Source organism: Adelges cooleyi, unplaced genomic scaffold (genome assembly GCF_023614345.1).
Source record: "Adelges cooleyi isolate 19-005CV unplaced genomic scaffold, UGA_ACOO_1.1 ACOO_flye_CR_arks_rails_tigmint_CR_PRNA_14, whole genome shotgun sequence".
Lineage (NCBI taxonomy): Eukaryota > Metazoa > Arthropoda > Insecta > Hemiptera > Adelgidae > Adelges > Adelges cooleyi.
Genome location: NW_026095795.1, coordinates 48007 through 69104, shown reverse-complemented (window position 1 = coordinate 69104; position 21098 = coordinate 48007). Strand labels below are relative to the sequence as shown.

Genomic DNA, 21098 nt, shown 5'->3' with positions numbered 1-21098 from the left:
AATTCCCACTTCCAAAACTTCTACTAAGGGTCAACTGATGAATCCCAATTCAAAAAGTTCATAATATGCGTATCGCTGACATTCAATAAAAAAAAAAAATTTCCATAAAAGTATTATTTTGTCATAAAAAATTGATATGTTCTTAGAAAACGGTAACCCAAAATATAAAAGCCTAAAGCCCATATTTGATTTTAATACAAATGGCATAGGACTATCATTATCTGTTTAAAAAAATCATTCATCAAAAAGTTAGTCGATTATAGTTTGAGTATTATGTTACTAATTTTTGTATGTATAAACTTAAATTTTGGCATATGGACTAAGCCGTTTATTTGATAAAATGTATTATGACCGGCTTAGGTCATAACTACCAAATATTTTAATAAGCAATAGGTGATATTTATAATGTAATTTATAAATATGACAATTTGCCCATGTTTTTAAAAAACATTTCAACTTCAACTATCCATGGAAATGAGTCAATATTAGCTACTGTAGTCTATACATATTATGGTAAACATAATCTAATTTTTTTTAAACAATGTTATGCGTACATATTATCTTTTAGTTATAGCACTAAATTATATGTAATGAAAATAATACCATGATAAGTAAAACTACTAATTAATGGACACGATTTTTTCAGATCTCAGACATAATAAATGAAACAAGCCTGAATAACATTGTCGTTATACTTATAACGGCAATATTATTTTTAGTAGTTTTTTATTTTAAAATAGTAAACCGAAGAAAGACAACATTAGCAAATCGAATACCAGGTCGAGATGGATTCTTTTTGGTGGGAAGGTTACCTATAGTTTTTGGAGGACCTGAAAAGCTATTGAAGAATATTTTAAAAGTTGGCAGAGAGTAATTACGCTTTACACAATCCTATTTGTTACATTTCATTAATCACAATATTTAGTACTTGAGATCAACAATAATTTGTTTGTTGTAATTGTAATATAGATACGAGTACGCCTTATTCAAAGTGTGGCTTTTTAATGACTTATACATATATCCAAAAACCTGAAGATGTAGAAGCGGTTCTTACAAATCCTAATCTGTTCCAAAAAGCTAAAAATTATAATGTGTTAAGCGAATCAATTATGGGCGATGGAATATTTACAAACAGGATGTTCCATGAATGGAAAATGAACAGGTAAACTTTTTTAGAAAGATTATATTTTTTTTTATTACTATTATTATAGAAAAACAAAACATAAAAAATAATATAGAGTCAATATATTGTATAACCAATTGAAAAATATAATGGAAAATATTTAAACATAGAGTTACCTACTTTCAAACATTATATAAATTTGATATCATACTTATAGAAAATTGGTATCTTCGGGGTTTAAGTTTTCATTGCTTAAATCGTTCGTACCAATATTTTACGAGGAAGCTAAATTCTTAAGCCAGGTGTTGTGCGAGAAACGGGAAAATAATACAAATGAATGTGAAATAAGCTGGGCAATCGGTATGGCGACATTGGAAATGATCGGAAGAACCGCTTTGGGTGTAAAATTTAATGCACAGAAAAACGCCAAGCACGTATTTGTGGAGAATTTACATGTCATACTAAAGGTATACTTTCAATATTTAATGATTTCTGGAACGAATCGATGTTCCAAGGCATACTTAATAACTCAAAAGTACTTTACCGATAATGTGATTGAGCTGACATGTCAGTCTTTTGTAATGAAGATTTGTTTTAGGTTTGGGAATACCGAATAACACACCCGTGGTTAAGGAGCAAGATTCTCTTTCAGTTATCGTCGCTTAAACGCAAACATGCCATTAGCCAGAGTAAAATTTACAATTTCATCGACAATTTAATCCAGAGAAAAAATACAGAGTTGAAAAATAATTTTAACAGTCAAGATCAACATAACGAAGAGTGTATTGGCCTTAAATCGTTTATAGAGATAATGCTCGAGAATGAACATCAGATGCCATTAAACCAATTACGTGATGAAATAATTACTGTTATGGGTGGTACGTGTTTTTTAAAAATATTATTTCGATAGAACTACTAGAATATTTATTATATTAATTAACATACTTATTAAAAGAGATAGCTTTTTTAAATTTTTTTTTTTTATACATGGTATTAGGAGGTCAAGACTTAAAATAACTAAGTAAAGTAATTTTCAAGAATATCTGCAGGGTCAACGTTGGTAATTTTCCTGCTCTGTTACACTTAAATGCGGAAATCTATCCCGATCCGGAGAAATTCAACCCGGACAACTTCTTGCCCGAAGCATGTCGCAGTCGCCATTCGTATTCGTTTCTTCCTTTTAGTGGTATCAAATATGCCCCGGTATCAAATATGCAATGCTTCAAATGAAAACAGGCATCTCAACACTGGTCTGGTTTTATCGTTTTAATCCGTCGGAAAAGTGTCCTAAACCAGAAAATCTTCGTGTAATGTTTTCAACGACGCTAAAGTTTGTCGACGGGTGTTACATTAAAATAAAAGCGAGACCGTAATCAATTATTTAACCAAGGTTTTGAATAGTGTTATTTGAATTTTATGTAATCATCTTAGTTAGGGTTTCGTTATTTTTTATGTAGTTAGTAAAACCGGAGATATAAATAAAAACATTATAAAATATGTTAAGAAAAAGTTAAAAAACTAGCATCAAAATGTTTGTTTGAAAGTAATTTTATCACATTCAGTTGTAATAATTCCTGTAAACCTGAGACCTCCCCGTCCCCACTATGCCGTGACCCTACTATACTGACTTTTTTTGAAAAAAAACAAGATGATTATCATGACTAATTTAATACTGTTTACTATTGTACATATGACTGAACAAAATATGTCTACAACGTGTGTGAGACTATTACTTCTGAAGATTGCTTGCATATTAGAGATAATAACAACATTCGCTTTATCTTTTTTTACTGTGGTAGACTGCAATTCTACCGGCACGAACCGCTTCTCGTTCAATGAGTTATACAATTTAAATTTGGTATTTTTAATTGTTAACTGTTATTCATCCAAGACTCAATGTTAGAGTTTTAATTTTTTTTCAGGTAGATTTTCTATTTAAAGTACACAATACAACAAAAATACGTTTCTAATACATAATAAATGTTTAAAAAAAATAAAAAAGTCTCTAATAAGTTTTTAATTTGGTTTGTCAACGTGTATTGAATGTACTGCATCTAAAAACTATTTCATTTACCCATGTAATATAGTTCAAAAAATGCATACATACTTGTTATATTAATATTAAAGTACACAATTTTACAACTACACTATAAAGAAACCATCGTGCGTTATTTCGCATTATTACATAAGCAATATGCATAATATAAAATATTCTTTAATTGAGTGTAGTGTATTTTAAAATTCAAATTACACTTTCCGACATTATTACTATTGTATTTTCATTAATTTCCTTTATAATAATTATAGAATAAATACTTTTTATGGAAGGGATGCAATTATCAAGCTAATTTTTTTGTCTGGTGAATTTTAATGTAAATTTATTTGCGCTTTGAAAAAACAGTTATTATTGCTCTTCACTGTTTTTACTTTTTTAAATAATTTGTTGTTACATTTTTTTTAGATACGGTAGGCTTACCCTATGTTATTATTGTGTTAACATTAACCAACAAAATAATAAATAAAGTTTATCGGGTACACAAAGTCGAATAATACAATTTTAACCAAATTATGGTTTTTACAATGACTTGGATTGATTTATTCAGTTATGCTTCGCCCTTACTAGACCACGACCCAATTATGCCAGCATAATTGGGTCGTGCACACTAATAAATACTTAAAAAGTATTGTTTTCAAACATGTAATGTCATTTTTGAATATTCAAAAGTGTATAAAGATAGAATAAAAGTAGATAAATCAATGATTTAACTATTTACTAGCATCATTTATGTCTGTATTATTATTTTAAATATATAAGATTTACTAAAAAATTTAACGTAATATATTGCACTAAAAATATTAAATAGTAGCTTATATTAATAATATTACAATATTATTTGTATGCAAATTTATTATTTTAATGAAAATGTGAGTTTCGCAGAGCTTATGAACGTATTCATAAATAATACCTATTGAAAATTGAATATTATTTATTTTTCCTCAATGCTCGTGGGAGTGCATATGACATTAGAGTATAAAAAAATGTAAGAATAATTAAAAAACCAAGTTAGTCGTTGTGTATATTTGCTAAGAATATATTATAGAAAATTTGAATATATAATACAATGACAGGACAACGTGATAGAAGAGGGTGTCCAGTAACACTACTTCAACTAAATTTAATTACATAATTATAATTGTTTTGAATTCTTTAAAAGAAATTGTATGATTTTAACGTAAAAATTTAACGTATTATATTGCACAAAAAATTTTAAATAGTTGCTTATATTATATATATTACAATATTATTTGTATGCAAATTTATATTTTTAATGAAAATGTGAGTTTCACAGAGCTTATGAACGTACTCATAAATAATACCTATTGAAAATTGAATACTAGTGGGAAAGCATATAATGTGATAGTATAAAATGTAAGAATAATTAAAAACCTAGTTAGTCGTTGTGTATAGTTGCTTTGAATTTATTATAGAAAATTAGAATCTTAAGTTTTCGTCGTAAAAAAAATGGGATTAAATGAAATGGTTTTGTCTCGGCAGGTAAGTAATTATCAACTTAACAGTGTTTCTATTATAATTTGCAAATTTCATCCAATTCCGGGCTGAGAAGGTTTACATTGATATTTTTTTTTTTGTCTGGACTCACGGCATCACCTTAACTACTTACTTTGGAAAGTGTAAGATAAAATAATCGTCATTATCCTTACCTAACCTAACCCAAAATGTATCTATCTTATGATTAAAATAAAAATATTTTTAAGATCAATAAACTCTTTTTAAACATTTAAATATTATGAATTCCCATTTCCGAAACTTCCACTAAGGTTTAACTGATAAATCCCCAATTGAAAAGTTCATAATATGCGTATCGTTGAAATTTAATAAAAAGAGGAAAAAAAATAACAGTTCCCATAAAAATATTATTTTGTTTTAAAGAATTAGTATGTTCTTACAAAACAATAACACAAAATTTAAAAGACTTAAGCCCGTATTTAATTTTAATACAAATGGCATATGACCATCAATATCTGTTTTTCAAGGTGTCGTCCTGAAAGGGTTAAAAAAATCATTTACCGAAAAGTTAGTGTAATATTGTGTAGATATTATGTTACTAATTATTGTAGGTAGAAACTTAAATTTTGGCAAATGGACTAAGCCGTTTTTTTGTTAAAATGTGTTATTATTAGGCATAGGTCATAATTACTAAATATTTTTAAAAGCAATAGGTGATATTATTAATGTAATTTATGAATAAGACAATTTTAGCTTAGGCACATAAACAAAAAAAGTGTTATTTACTTAGTGTTACCAAAAATGCGTTACGCTGTTACCTGATAAGAGATAATAGACTAAATGATAAATTCATAATAGTTTAAGTGCCCAAATTCTCTATGAGTTGTTTTATGCCAGATATTAAAAACTACAATATTAGCCAGAAACTTGATGTTTTAATATACTAGCCACCTTAGATACTAACTTGTTACTGCTTGGTAATATACTACATCATTATTTATAATTCCACCAATACTCTAAATTTATTTAGTACTTACAAGATACATGAAAATGCTCTTTCGTGGTTGCAGACTCGGCTGAAAATTTTTTTTATTTAAAAACCATTTCAACTTCAACTATCTATGGAAATGAATCAATGCTAGTGTATTAGCTAATTAGCTACTGTAGTCTACACATATTTTAGTAAAGATAATCTGCTTTTTTTAACAATGTTATGTGTACAAATTAACTTTTAGTTATAGCACTAAATTATATGCAACGAAAAAAATACCATGATATATAAAACTATTAATTAATGGACACGATATTTTCAGGTGTGGGTGATAATAAATAATACAAGCCTGAATAACATTGTCGTTATACTTACAGCGGTAATATTATTTTTAGTAGTTCTTTATTTTAAAATTGTAAACTGGAGATATACATCATTGGCAAAACAAATACCCGGTCCAAATGGATATTTTTTTATGGATGGGTTACTTCTTTTACTTGGAGGATCTGAAAAAATGTTGATGAATATATTCAACATTTCCAGAAAGTAATTATGTTGTATTCACGTCTATCTATTACGTTTAATACTCTTTTCATATTCTCAATTTCTATTTAAGAGCAACAATAATTTGTTTGTGGTTTTTGTTATACAGATACGAGTACACCTTACACAAGTGGTGGGTTTTAAATAGCTTAGTCGTATTTCTTAATAAACCTGAAGATGTAGAAGCGGTTCTCACTAATCCTAATCTGTTCCAAAAAGGTAGAGTTTATAATGTGTTAAGCGAATCAATTATGGGCGATGGAATATTTACAAACAGGATGTTTCATGAATGGAAAATGAACAGGTGAACTTTTTTAGTGTTAGATTAGATTTATTTTTTATTATAATTATAAAAAAGACAACCTGAAAAAACAATCTAGTGTCAATATGTATAACCAATTGAAAAATATAATGGAAAATATTAAAACATGAAATTACATACTTACAAATTTCATTTGAATTTTATATCATACTTATAGAAAATTGGTATCTTCGGGGTTTAAGTTTTCGATGCTTAAATCGTTCGTACCAATATTTTACGAGGAAGCAAAATTCTTAAGCCATGTGTTGTACGAGAAACGGGAAAATAATACAAATGAATGTGAAATAAGCTGGGCAATCGGTATGGCGACAATGGAGATGATCGGAAGAACCGCTTTGGGTGTAAAATTAAATGCACAGAAAAACGCAAAGCATGTATTTGTGGAGAATTTACATGTCATACTAAAGGTATACGTTCAATATTTCATGATTTCTGGAATGAATATATATTACAAGGCACACTTTATAACTAATAAGTACTTTACCGATGATGTTTTTGAGTTGGCATGTCAGCCTTTTTTAATGAAGATTGGTTTTAGGTTTGGGAATACCGAATAACACACCCGTGGTTTTGGAACAAAAGTCTATTTCAGTTTTCTTCGCTTAAACGTAAACATGACATAAGTCAAAGTAAAATTTTTAATTTCATCGACGATTTAGTTCAGAGAAAAAATACAGAATTGAAGAACAATATAAACAATCAGGAAGAATATAACGATGAATGTATTGGCCTTAAATCTAAATCGTTTATTGAGATAATGCTCGAGAATGAAAATCAGTTGACATTTAACCAATTACGGGATGAAATAATTACTGTTATAATTGGTACGTGTTTTTTTTTTAAAATGACTTTTGGAAAGAATTGGTCGTATGTTTATTATATATTTTAACATGCGTATTAAGAGGAATTGTTTTTCTCTATTTTTTTTTTTATGTGGTATTTAGGAGGTCAAGACACAACAGCTATGACGAACGCATGTATAATATTTATGTTGGCTCATCATCAGGATGTACAAAATAAAGTAACCCATATTTTGTATTTTTATATAAATTTTAAAATTACACGTTTTGGGTATTCTTGGTAACGAAAAAATTGTATATTTTTTTCTTTGCCTCATAATAGGTGTTGGAAGAGTTATTGACAATATTTTCTTCTGGCGATCCCGATCGACAACCTACCTATGATGATTTACAAAACATGGAATACTTGGAACGTGTAATCAAAGAAACTATGCGACATTTCCCCCCCCTCCCATTATTTGGCAGAAACGTAGAAAAGGAAACAATGATTGGAGGCTATTTAATCCCTGCAGGTACGGCCATAGATATATTTGTTTGATAACTATCCACAATTGATACTTAAAATAACAAAGTAAAGTAATTTTTAAAAATATCTGCAGGGTCAACGTTCCTAATTTTCCCTGCTCTGTTACACTTTAATGCGCAAATCTATCCCGATCCGGAGAAATTCAACCCGGACAACTTCTTGCCCGAAGCATGTCGCAGTCGCCATCCGTATTCGTTTCTTCCTTTTAGTGCTGGTTATAGGAATTGCCCCGGTTACAAATATGCAATGCTTCAAATGAAAACAGTCATCTCAACTCTGATCCGGTCTTATCGTTTTCATCCGTCGGATAAGTGTCCTAAACCAGAAAATCTTCGTGTAATGTTTTCAACGACACTAAAATTTGTCGACGGGTGTTACGTTAAAATAGAAGCGAGACCGTAATCAATTATTGAAGCAGATTTTAGAACCAAAATTATTTACACATTTATATTGTACTGTTCGGATTTTTTGTAATGATATTAGATAGGGTTTTGTTATTTTTTAGATTTTAGGTATTTCGGTTATGGTTATTATTTTGGCTTACCAATTTGTCGGTGTTGTCTCGTTTTACTAAATATTTTCTGTAAACTTTTTAAGTTACCTAAACGCATATTCTCTCGGTTTTAGACATCATTAATGTGTAAGTGTATTATATTCTTCATATCGATGTCTTTATTTTTAGTTTTTGGACTTAAATAACTGCTAAAAGCATTAAAAAATATGTCAATAAAACTGTCATCTAAACACTGTTTAGGTCTTATCGTTTTAATCCGTCGGATAAGAGTCCTAAACCAGATAATCTCCGTGTAATGTTTTCAACGACACTAAAGTTTGTCGAAGGGTTTAACGATAAAATAGAAGCAAGACCGTAATCAATTATTGAAGCAATGTTTTTAATAGTGTTATTTTAATTTAATGTAATCATATTAAATAGGGTTTCGTTATTTTTCATGACGAATATGTAGTTAGTAAAACCGTTGTTATAAATAAAAACATTAAAAAATATGTTAATTTTTTACTCGTTACATTTTTGAATCGATATGAGGTTAAATTAGAGTGTTATTATTTTAGCCAGCCAAGAAAAAACATTATACCATTTTATTATTATCATATTAAACAAATTATTTAATCAATTTCTATTTAAAATATGTAAACAATTCCAGGGAGACTTAATAGGACTTAAAAATTAAAAAAGATATCTTTTCGTGGAGTCCTTTCTTGGATCCATATAATTATGAAAAAATTCACTTTAGAACAATATATTGTTGTATTTCAAAACCATATTATACTCATATCAGTGTGTTATTATAAAATAAATTACTAATCTAATAGTTAATTTCCAACTATAATCAGCAAACTACGATTAACGGATGATAAGCAATTTGTCTTGATAAAAACGGAATAATAAAAAAAAATGTAAAAACTCTTTTACCCTCAAGGATAAATGTTTTTATAACATAAACTGACATAATTTTGTTTTATTTCGCTTTATTCTAATGTGTCCTAGATTGTAAATTATGAATATGACAATTTGCCCATGTTTTTAAAAACCATTTCAACTTCGATCAATTCTATTTATTGGGGCTGTTACTTGTTTTATTACTTCAGGGAACTTAAACACTAAAGATTAATTTATTAAAAATTAGCAGAAGGTAATTACGCCTATCTATCACATTTTATTACTCTTTTCGTATTCTCAATTTCTAGTAATTTAAGAGAAACAATAATATGTTCGTTGTCTTTGTAATACAGATACGAGAATACCAGATTAGCTACACTATAGTTTATACATATTTTAGTAAAGATCATCTGAATTTTTTTTTTTTCAATGTTATGCGTACATATTATCTTTTAGTTACAGCATAATTGTAAAATAAATTATTAATAGTTAAATATTTTAGCTTCAATTCAGGGCTGACAAGGTGTTATTTTTTTACATTGGTATTGATAATTATCTAATTTATTAAATTTAAATGTATGTATTAAACTTCTTAAAAACAAATGTTATCCATTTTTTATCTCTTAACCTTTTTTTATTGCACTGTTATTTTAATAGTTATAAGTATAATATGAAAAAAAAAACAACTTATCATAGCGATATAGAATAAAGAATAAACAACTTAGTTTTTGATATATGAATATTTTAGCTTCGATGCAGAGCTGAGAAGATATTGTTTTTACATTGATGTTTTTAATTAGTTTTCATATTTGTGTCTGGGCCCATGGATCACCTAAACCGCTTAATTTAGATAGTGTAACAAAAATAATCGTCATTATCCTAACCTAACCTAACCCAAAATGTATCTATCTTATTACTAAAATAAAAACATTTTTAAGATCTATAAACCATTTGTAAACATTAATATATTATGAATTTCCATTTCCGAAACTTCCACTACGGTTCAACTGATAAATCCCAAATCGAACAGTTCATAATATGCGTATCGTTCACATTTAATAAAAAGAAGAAAAAAATAACCGTTTCCATATCATTTTTACATAAGTATATATTATTAATTTCAAAACAAAACGTGATCTGGTTTCCAATAAGTCTCAACCACAATGTGCTAGTCTTGTATTTTGCAAATGAACAGTTTACTTTAATGTCTTGAAAATAAACTTACCCATTACCAAACGGTAGGCCAAAATTTAAAAACCTAAAACATATAAACCATATAAAACATCAATTGGGGTTAAAAAAGCCATTACAGTGGGGTCGGGACATTGGAAAGTGACAGATTTACAGGGATTATTATAACTGAAAGTGTAAATTTTTATTAGTAAATAAACGCTTCGATGCGAAACAGTAGTATTTTTTTTATAACAGTACCGTCCAAACCAGTCACAGTAAAAAGCAGCAAAGTAAGAAAATATTAAAGTGAGGTGATGTGTTAAAAAACTAGCATCAAAATGTTTGTTTGAAAGTAATTTTATCACATTCAGTTGTTATAATTCCTGTAAACCTGAGACCTCCCCGTCCCCGTTATGCCGTGACCCTACTATACTGACTTTTTTTGGGAAAAAAACAAAAGATAATTATCATGACTAATTTGATACTGTTTACTATTGCACATATGGCTGAACAAATGTCTGCAACATGTGTAAGACTATTACTTCTGAAGATTGCTTCCATATTAGAGATAATAACAATATTCGCTTTATCTTTTTTTACTGTGGTAGACTGCAATTCTACCGGCATGAACCGCTTCTCGTTCAAAATGATTGATACAATTTAAATTTTTAATTTTAATTGTTAACTGTTATTCATCCAAGACTCAATGTTAGAGTTTTAATTTTTTTTCAGGTAGATTTCCTATTTAAAGTACACAATACAACGAAAATACGTTTCTAATACATAAAAAATGATTAAAAAAAAATAAAAAAGTCTCTAATCAGTTTTTAATTTTTTCTTTTTTCTTGGTTTGTCAACGTGTATTGAATGTACTGCAACAAAAAATTATTTCATTTACCCATGTAATATAGTTAAAAAAAAGCATACATACTTGTTATATTAATATTAAAGTACACAATATTACAATTACACTATAAAGAAACCATCGTGCGTTATTTCGCATTATTACCAAAGCAATATGCATAATATAGAATATTCTTTATTTGAGTGTAGTGTATTTTAAAATTCAAATTACACTTTCCGACATTATTACTATTGTGTTTTCATTAATTTCCTTTATAATAATTATATAATAAATACAGTTTATGGAAGAGATGCAATTATCAAGCTAATTTTTTTGTCTGGTGAATTTTAATGTAAATTTATTTGCGCTTTGAAAAAACAGTTATTATTGCTCTTCACTGTTTTTACTTTTTTAAATAATTTGTTGTTACATTTTTTTAGATACGGTAGACTTACCCAATGTTATTATTGTGTTAACATTAACAAACCAAATTATAAATAAATTTTATCGGGTACACAAAGTCGAATAATACAATTAGATGATGCTCTATTTAGTACGACCTAGTTTATTTTTAATGAATTAGATAACAGTAACAAGGTGATTGCTGTATCCTTGGACTTAAAAAAGGCATTTGATACTGTGAATCACAAAATATTACTACAGATATTGCCCAATTTTGATATTAATATGTAATTTATTTTGCCCTATATCAATCAATAACCAATATGGAATGCTAGTATGGGGGGGAGGGATTAGGCGATAATGTTCTAAATAAATTGCAAGTAAACCAGAATAACATAATAAGAATTTGTTTAAACAAGAACTCCTTGCAACATTCTACGACTCAAAATTATAGAGAGCTGGGTATTTTACCAACCAGATTTCTTCATAAAAAAATTGACATTTCGCACACTTGTAAAAGGTTCATACAAGGTAAAAATTATAAATTGTTGGAAGGTAATAGAGAAAATATACGGTATAATATACCTGTCAAATTGTTTTTATAAATCTTTTGTTAATTATTTAGAACCTATGTATTTTAAATCTTTGCCGTGGCATTATAAAAAAAATATTCACTATTCTAAAAGTAATGTTAAAGAAATTGTGTATTAATAATAGTTTTCTAAAATAGTTTAAGTCATTCATATGTTTCTGTTATATTTAATATTACATCTCATACTCACAATTTTTCTAATGTTAAAATTTTTAAATTTTTTTTTGGTTTTTTACTTCTATTTTATTTATCACATTACTTTGTTACTTAATGATATAATTTGTGTTCTTAATTATTAATTAATTACTCTCTATCTCTAACACAAGCTATTATAGCTTAAAAGAGATAGATAATCATGTAAACTAACTTGATGTTTTTGTATTCTATGTATTTTATGATGGTTTTTTAAAATTAAATTAAATTTAAAAAAAATAAACATGGTATGGCAAAATTATTTGGATTCTACGCCACTCACTCATAAACTTAAAAATTTTAAGAAAATTATTGAAAATGGCCTATTCCCTCACACTTAGTAAGACGGCACGAAGTCACCTTAACAAAAGCCAGAATGGGACATTCTCTGTTAACACAAGCATAACAAACAAATAAGGATCCTCCTACCCATTGCGATAATTGCCAAGTCGACCTAACTATAACCAACTTACTGAATCCAACATACAGGGTGTTCCAGCATGAAAGGTGAGTAATAGGTGATTGGGCATCTAGAGGACCCCCAAATAAGCCCCCCATTTTCATTTTTTCGATAAGTCAAAAATTGAAGGTTTCGGCAATTAAGTAAAAAAACAATGACTTAAGAAAAAAAAATTACGCCCTGTTATTCAGTGCTAAAGCTCACCTTAAAAGAGGGGCCACATCATTTTCAGTCCCTTTCGGCTTCTAACTCAAAAAATGATAAGAGAAAAATGATTAGAGACCAGAAATAAATGATAAGTGATAAAAGATAAATGCTAAGACATAATTGATAAGAGATAAAAGAAAAGAGATAATTGGTAAGAGATAAATTATGAGAGATTTAAGATAAATGATAAGAGATTAGAGATAAATGATTAGAAACAAGAGATGAGAAATAAATGATAAAAATAAGTGATAGGAGACAAATGATTAGAGACTAGAGGTAAGAAATAAATGATAGGATAAGTGATAAGAGAAGAGTTAGGGTCTGAAAAAGACTGAAATTGATGTGACCCCTCTTCTAAGGTGAACATTTTGCACTGAATAACATGAATTAATTTTTTGGTTTTTTAGGTCATTATTTTTTTACTTGACTGTCGAAACCTTCAATTTTTGACTTATCGAAAAAATGAAAACGGGGGGCTTATTTGGGGATCCCCAGATTTTCAATCACCTATTACTTACCTTTCATGCTGGAACACCCTGTATAATCCAGGACAGCTCAAAGCATCTAGACAAATGAAAAACCATATATATGCCGATCATTTTCGAAGGAGCCTTAAATGAAGAGAACAGCACTAAAAAAAAAATATTTTTTAACTAAAATAAACATTGCAGTTAGCCTCTAAGAACTTTACCTTTTGTCCTTTTGTAAAGAACTTAATATCACTTAGTCCTTGAGTCTACAAACGTATAATTGGCTAATAACCGCAGTTGTTGAAGCCTTGACGTAAATAAAACATACCGGTTGTGCTAAACAAATAAAAAAAAAAAAATATGCCCAATAATGAAAAAAACCGAAATTGTTATGCAAACTTTAAAACAAATGACGTGGGATTATTTAGAGTCCAATTAAACGAATAAAATATGTATACGCATTAACTTCCGTATAAAAATGTATTACAATGCAGTAAACGAGTTGACTTGAAAGCCTCAATGCCCGAAATAGACAATAATTTATTCCAAAGGCATTTCAATGACTTTCATATTTATTGCACACAATCTAATTTGTCAATCCTACGGATTTTAAATGTGTTTTTTTTTCCTAAAGAAAAATATCAGATTTTTAATTTTAGATCCTACCATTAGATAAGAACCAAACCACATTAAGCGAGACACAGAAACATCATGTCTTTACATTGTTTCAAGTGAGTTATGGCTTTTTGAGGGCGTTTGAAATACAGTAACAAGTAGTTGAGTTTTTGATTTCGGGTATTTAAGTGTTAAATGAATTTGAATACTTTTGTTAGACAATGGTCTCATTGTATATTGACAAATATAAACATTCTAATATTGTTATAAATTTCTATTTACCTAACAAACATTATAGTTCATATGATACGTTAAAAAATACATATGTTTATTTATTAAATAGTACAAAACAGGCAAAACCCAAGACGTCCAATAGTTAAATTTAGTGTCAGTTGTATTATAATTACAATGTATAATTACTTAACCCTACCCTGCATGATTTTGTATTTACACCACATGACAACAGACAAGGTTTCAAAATAAATAGTCAAAAAAAACTTTGTTGTTTAGAAATTATTAAGTACACAATATTACAATTACACTATAAAGAAACCATCTTGCGTTATTTCTCATTATTACATAAGCAATATGCAAAATATCAAATATTCATTAATCACGTGTAGTGTCGTTTAAAATTAAAATTACATTTGCTGAAATTACATTTTCTTTTATAATATTATAGAATAAATACAGTTTATGGAAGAGATGCAATTATCAAGCTGATTTTTTTTTTTTTTGGTGAAATTTCAATGTAAATTTATTTGCGCTTTAAAAAAACAGTTATTATTGCTCTTCACTGTTTTTATTTTTATAAATAATTTGTTGTTGCATTTTTTTAGATGCGGTAGCCTCCCTAAGTTATAATTGTATTAACATTAACAAACAAAATAATAAATAAAGTTTATCGAGAAAACAAAGTCGAATAATACAATTTTAACCATATCATTGTTTTTACAATGACTTGGATTGATTTATTCAGTTATGCTTCGCCCTTACTAGACCACGACCCAATTATGCTGGCATAATTATTTCACAGAACTTATGAACGTACTCATAAATAATACCTATTGAAAATTGAATACTAGTGGGAAAGCATATAATATGATAGTATAAAATGTAAGAATAATTAAAAACCTAGTTAGTCGTTGTGTATAGTTGCTTTGAATTTATTATAGAAAATTAGAATCTTAAGTTTTCGTCGTAAAAAAAATGGGATTAAATGAAATGGTTTTGTCTCGGCAGGTAAATAATTATCAACTTAACATTACAATTATTATGACTAGGATTTTAAGTAAAAAGAAAATCCTCATATATTTTTAAATCATTTTTATTGTTAAAATGATTACACTAAAATTATACTAACTTCTTCAGATTCCTCTAAATTGTCTATTATCTAATATCTAAAATTAAAAAGTTTATAGCGACATTCGTAAAATGATCGTGTTTTTATTATAATTTCCAAATTTTGGATAGTGTAAGATAAAATAATCGTCATTAACCTAACCTAACCCTAAACGTACCTTATGACTAAAATAAAAACATTTTTTGATCAATACATTTTTAAACATATACATATTATTATGAATTCCTATTTTCCAAACTTCCACTAAGGTTCCACTGAAAATCCCAAATTGAAAATTTCATAATATGCGTATCGCTGACATTCAATAAAAAAAAAAAAAAAGGATTTCCATAAATGTATTATTTTGTCATAAAAAATTGATGTGTTCTTACAAAACGGTAACCCAAAATATAAAAGATTAAAGCCCATATTTGAGTTTAATACAAATGGCATATGACTATCATTATCTGTTTAAAAAAAGTTAGTTGAATATTGTGTGAGTATTATGTTACTAATTATTGTATGTAGAAACTTAAATTTTGGCATATGGACTAAGCTGTTTGTTTGTTAAAATGTATTATAACCGGCCTAAGTCAAAATTACCAAATATTTTAATAAACAATAGGTGATATTTATAATGTGATTTATGAATATGACAATTTCCTCATGTTTTTAAAAACCATTTCAACTTTAACTATCCATTGAAATGAGTGAATGCTAGTGTATTAGCTAATTAGCTACTGTAGTATATACATATTTTGGTAAAGTTAATCTGATTTTTTTTTAACAATGTTATGCGTACATATTATCGTTTAGTTATAGCACTAAATTATATGTAACGAAAATAATACAATGATAAGAAAAACTACCAATTAATGGACACGATTTTTTCAGGTCTCAGACATAATAAATGAAACAAGCCTGAATAACATTGTCGTTATACTTATAACGGTAATATTATTTTTAGTAGTTCTTTATTTTAAAATAGTAAACCGAAGAAAGACAACATTAGCAAATCGAATACCAGGTCGAGATGGATTCTTTTTGGTGGGAATGTTACCTATAATTTTTGGAGGACCTGAAAAGCTATTGAAGAATATTTTAAAAGTTGGCAGAGAGTAATTACGCTTTACACAATCCTATTTGTTACATTTCATTAATCACAATATTTAGTACTTTGAGATCAACAATAATTTGTTTGTTGTAATTGTAATATAGATACGAGTACGCCTTATTCAAAGTGTGGCTTTTTAATGACTTATACATATTTCCCAAAAAACCTGAAGATGTAGAAGCGGTTCTAACTAATACTAATCTGTTCCAAAAATCTAAACATTATAATGTGTTAAGCGAATCAATTATGGGCGATGGAATATTTACAAACAGGAAGTTCCATGAATGGAAAATGAACAGGTGAACGTTTTTAGAAAGATTATATATTTTTTTTTATTACAATTATAGAAAAACCAAACATAAAAAATAATATAGCGTCAATATGTATAACCAATTGAAAAATAAAATGGAAAATATTTAAACATAGAGTTACCTACTTTCAAACATTATATAAATTTGATATCATACTTATAGAAAATTGGTATCTTCGGGGTTTAAGTTTTCATTGCTTAAATCGTTTGTACCAATATTTTACGAGGAAGCAAAATTCTTAAGCCAGGTGTTGTGCGAGAAACGGGAAAATAATACAAATGAATGTGAAATAAGCTGGGCAATCGGTATGGCGACATTGGAAATGATCGGAAGAACCGCTTTGGGTGTAAAATTTAATGCACAGAAAAACGCCAAGCATGTATTTGTGGAGAATTTACATGTCATACTAAAGGTATACTTTCAATATTTAATGATTTCTGGAACGAATCTATGTTCCAAGGCATACTTAATAACTCAAAAGTACTTTACTCATAATGTGATTGAGCTGACATCTCAGTCTTTTGTAATGAAGATTTGTTTTAGGTTTGGGAATACCAAATAGTACACCCGTGGTTAAGGAGCAAGATTCTCTTTCAGTTATCGTCGCTTAAACGCAAACATGACATTAGCCAGAGTAAAATTTACAATTTCATCGACAATTTAATCCAGAGAAAAAATACAGAGTTGAAAAATAATTTTAACAGTCAAGATCAACATAACGAAGAGTGTATTGGCCTTAAATCGTTTATAGAGATAATGCTCGAGAATGAACATCAGATGCCATTAAACCAATTACGTGATGAAATAATTACTGTTATGGGTGGTACGTGATTTTTAAAAAATATTATTTCGATAGAACTACCAGAATATTTATTATATTAATTAACATACTTATTAAAAGAGATATTTTTTTACATTTTTTTTTTTTTTTATATGGCATTAGGAGGACAAGACACAACAGCTATGACGAACGCATGTACAATATTTATGTTGGCTCATCATCAGGATGTACAAAATAAAGTAACCCATATTTTGTATTCATATATAAATTTTAAAATTACACATTATAGGTATTCTTGATAACGAAAAAAATGTATATTTTTTTTCTTGCCTAATAATAGGTGTTGGAAGAGTTATTGACAATATTTTCTTCTGGCGATCCCGATCGACAACCTACCTATGATGATTTACAAAAGATGGAATACTTGGAACGTGTAATCAAAGAAACTATGCGACATTTCCCCCCCCTTCCATTATTTGGCAGAAACGTAGAAAAGGAAACAATGATTGGAGGCTATTTAATCCCTGCAGGTACGGCCATAGATATATTTGTTTGATAATTAGGCACATTTGATGCTTAAAATAACTAAGTAAAGTAATTTTTAAAAATATCTGCAGGGTCAACGTTCGCAATTTTCCCTGCTCTGTTACACTTTAATGCGCAAATCTATCCCGACCCGGAGAAATTCAACCCGGACAACTTCTTGCCCGAAGCATGTCGCAGTCGCCATCCGTATTCGTTTCTTCCTTTTAGTGCTGGTTACAGGAATTGCCCCGGTTACAAATATGCAATGCTTCAAATGAAAACAGTCATCTCAACACTGGTCCGGTCTTATCGTTTTCATCCGTCGGATAAGTGTCCTAAACCAGAAAACCTTCGTGTAATGTTTTCAACGACACTAAAATTTGTCGACGGGTGTTACGTTAAAATAGAAGCGAGACCGTAATCAATTATTGAAGCAGATTTTAGAACCAAAATTATTTACACATTTATATTGTACTTTTCGGATATTTTGTAATGATATTAGATAGGGTTTTGTTATTTTTTAGATTTTAGGTATTTCGGTTATGGTTATTATTTTGGCTTACCAATTTGACGGTGTTGTCTCGTTTTACTAAATATTTTCTGTAAACTTTTTAAGTTACCTAAACGCATATTCTCTCGGTTTTAGACATCCTTAATGTGTTAGTGTATTATATTCTTCATATCGATGTCTTTATTTTTAGTTTTTGGACTTTTCTTTTTTTTTCAAAATGAGATATTCTGTTATAAAGAATGGAAAGAGATTTTTTTGCCAATAACGTGATTAGTAAAATAGTTAATTTAAATAACTGCTAAAAGCATTAAAACATATGTCAATAAAACTGTCAACTAAACACTGTTTAGGTCTTATCGTTTTAATCCGTCGGATAAGTGTCCTAAACCAGAAAATCTTTGTGTAATGTTTTCAACGACACTAAAGTTTGTCGACGGGTTTTACGTTAAAATAGAAGCAAGACCGTAATCAATAATTGAAGCAAGGTTTTGAATTGTGTTATTTTAATTTAATGTAATCATATTAAATAGGGTTTCGTTATTTTTTATGTCGAATATGTAATTAGTAAAACCATTGTTATAAATAAAAACATTAAAAAATATGTTGAGAAAAAGTTAAAACGGTTCTTTGTAAAATTGTAATTTTTTACTCGTTACATTTTTGAATCGATATGAGGTTAAACTAGAGTGTTATTATTTTAGCCAGCCAAGAAAAAACATTATACCATTTTATTGTTATCATATTAAAAAATTATTTAATCAATTTTTATTTAAAATATGTAAACAATTCCAGTGAGACTTAGTAGGACTTAAAAATGAAAAAAAGATATCTTTTCGTGGAGTCCTTTCTTGGATCCATATATTAATGAAAAAATTCACTTTAGAACAATATATTGTTGTATTTCAAAACCATATTATACTCATATCAGTGTGTTATTATAAAATAAATTACTAATCTAATAGTTATTTTTCAACTATATGCAGCAAAGCACAATTAACGGATGGTAAGCAATTTATCTTGGTAAAAACGGAATAATAAAAAAAAATGTAAAAACTCATTTACCCTCAAGGATGAAATATTTTTCTGCGTTTATTACAAAATTTCGAAACACATAACATTGATTATAGCGACCATATAAAAATAAATTGAAAATATAATTTTACTATACTCCTGTAATATTTTAAATAAAAATGTCTTATATCTATCTTTTTGGTGCTCATTTATACACCATACACTATGATTTTATAACATAAACTGACATAGTTCTGTTTTATTTCGCTTTATTCTAATTTGTCCTAGAATGTAAATTATGAATATGACAATTTGCCCATGTTTTTAAAAACCATTTCAACTTCGATCAATTCAATTTATTGGGGCTGTTACTTGTTTTATTACTTCAGGGAAATAAAACACTAAAGATTAATTTATTAAAAATTAGCAGAAGGTAATTACGCCTATCTATCACATTTTATTACTCTTTTCGTATTCTCAATTTCTAGTAATTTAAGAGAAACAATAATATGTTCGTTGTCCTTGTAATACAGGTACGAGAATACCAGATTAGCTACACTATAGTCGATACATATTTTAGTAAAGATCATCTGAATTTTTTTTTTTTAATGTTATGCGTACATATTATCTTTTAGTTACAGCATAATTGTAAAATAAATTATTAATAGTTAAATATTTTAGCTTCAATTCAGGGCTGAGAAGGTGTCATTTTTACATTGGTATTGATAATTATCTAATTTATTAAATTTAAATGTAAGTAATAAACTTCGTAAAAACAAATATTTTTCCATTTTTTATCTCTTAACCTTTTTTTACAGCACTGTTATTTTAATAGTTATAAGTATAATTTGAAAAAAAAACAACTTATCATAGCGATATAGAATAAAGAATAAACAACTTAGTTTTTGATATATGAATATTTTAGCTTCGATGCAGAGCTGAGAAGGTATTGTTTTTACATTGATGTTTTTAATTAGTTTTCATATTTGTGTCTGGGCCCATGGATCACCTAAACCGCTTAATTTAGATAGTGTAACAAAAATAATCGTCATTATCCTAACCTAACCTAACCCAAAATGTATCTATCTTATTACTAAAATAAAAACATTTTTAAGATCTATACACCATTTGTAAACATTTATATATTATGAATTCCCATTTCCGAAACTTCCACTACGGTTCAACTGATAAATCCCAAATCGAAAAGTTCATAATATGCGTATCGTTCACATTTAATAAAAAGAAGAAAAAAATAACAGTTTCCATGAGTGTTTCCATATCATTTTTACATAAGTATATATTAATAATTTCAAAA

The 21098-nt window shown here is 28.0% G+C and overlaps 2 protein-coding genes across 2 annotated transcripts in view; both read left to right on the top strand.

The window, feature by feature from the left end:
* Positions 1 to 4565: 4565 nt before the first annotated feature.
* Positions 4566 to 8269, top strand: LOC126847993 (cytochrome P450 4C1-like). Its single transcript, XM_050588486.1, has 8 exons — positions 4566 to 4679; positions 5966 to 6189; positions 6296 to 6490; positions 6666 to 6915; positions 7047 to 7332; positions 7453 to 7529; positions 7631 to 7820; positions 7908 to 8269. Exons 1-8 carry the CDS (start codon positions 4647 to 4649, stop codon positions 8234 to 8236), a joined length of 1584 nt encoding a protein of 527 aa, XP_050444443.1. The 5' UTR covers positions 4566 to 4646; the 3' UTR covers positions 8237 to 8269.
* A 7091-nt stretch (positions 8270 to 15360) lies between these two features.
* The window catches only part of LOC126847994 (cytochrome P450 4C1-like), a 47728-nt gene continuing 41990 nt past the window's right edge, over positions 15361 to 21098 (top strand). Inside the window, exons 1-5 of the mRNA XM_050588488.1 lie at positions 15361 to 15430; positions 16425 to 16648; positions 16749 to 16943; positions 17118 to 17367; positions 17499 to 17612. Of these exons, the coding sequence (XP_050444445.1) occupies positions 15398 to 15430; positions 16425 to 16648; positions 16749 to 16943; positions 17118 to 17367; positions 17499 to 17612 (816 nt within the window). The 5' untranslated portion in view covers positions 15361 to 15397. The remainder of the gene's footprint in view (positions 15431 to 16424; positions 16649 to 16748; positions 16944 to 17117; positions 17368 to 17498; positions 17613 to 21098) is intronic.

Coding starts and splice junctions, on each gene's coding strand:
- LOC126847993 (XM_050588486.1), top strand. CDS start 4,647: ATGGGATTAAATGAAATGGTTTTGTCTCGGCAG. Junction 7,530..7,630: donor ATCAGGATGTACAAAATAAA/GTAACCCATATT, acceptor GCCTCATAATAG/GTGTTGGAAGAGTTATTGAC. Junction 7,821..7,907: donor AGGCTATTTAATCCCTGCAG/GTACGGCCATAG, acceptor AAATATCTGCAG/GGTCAACGTTCCTAATTTTC.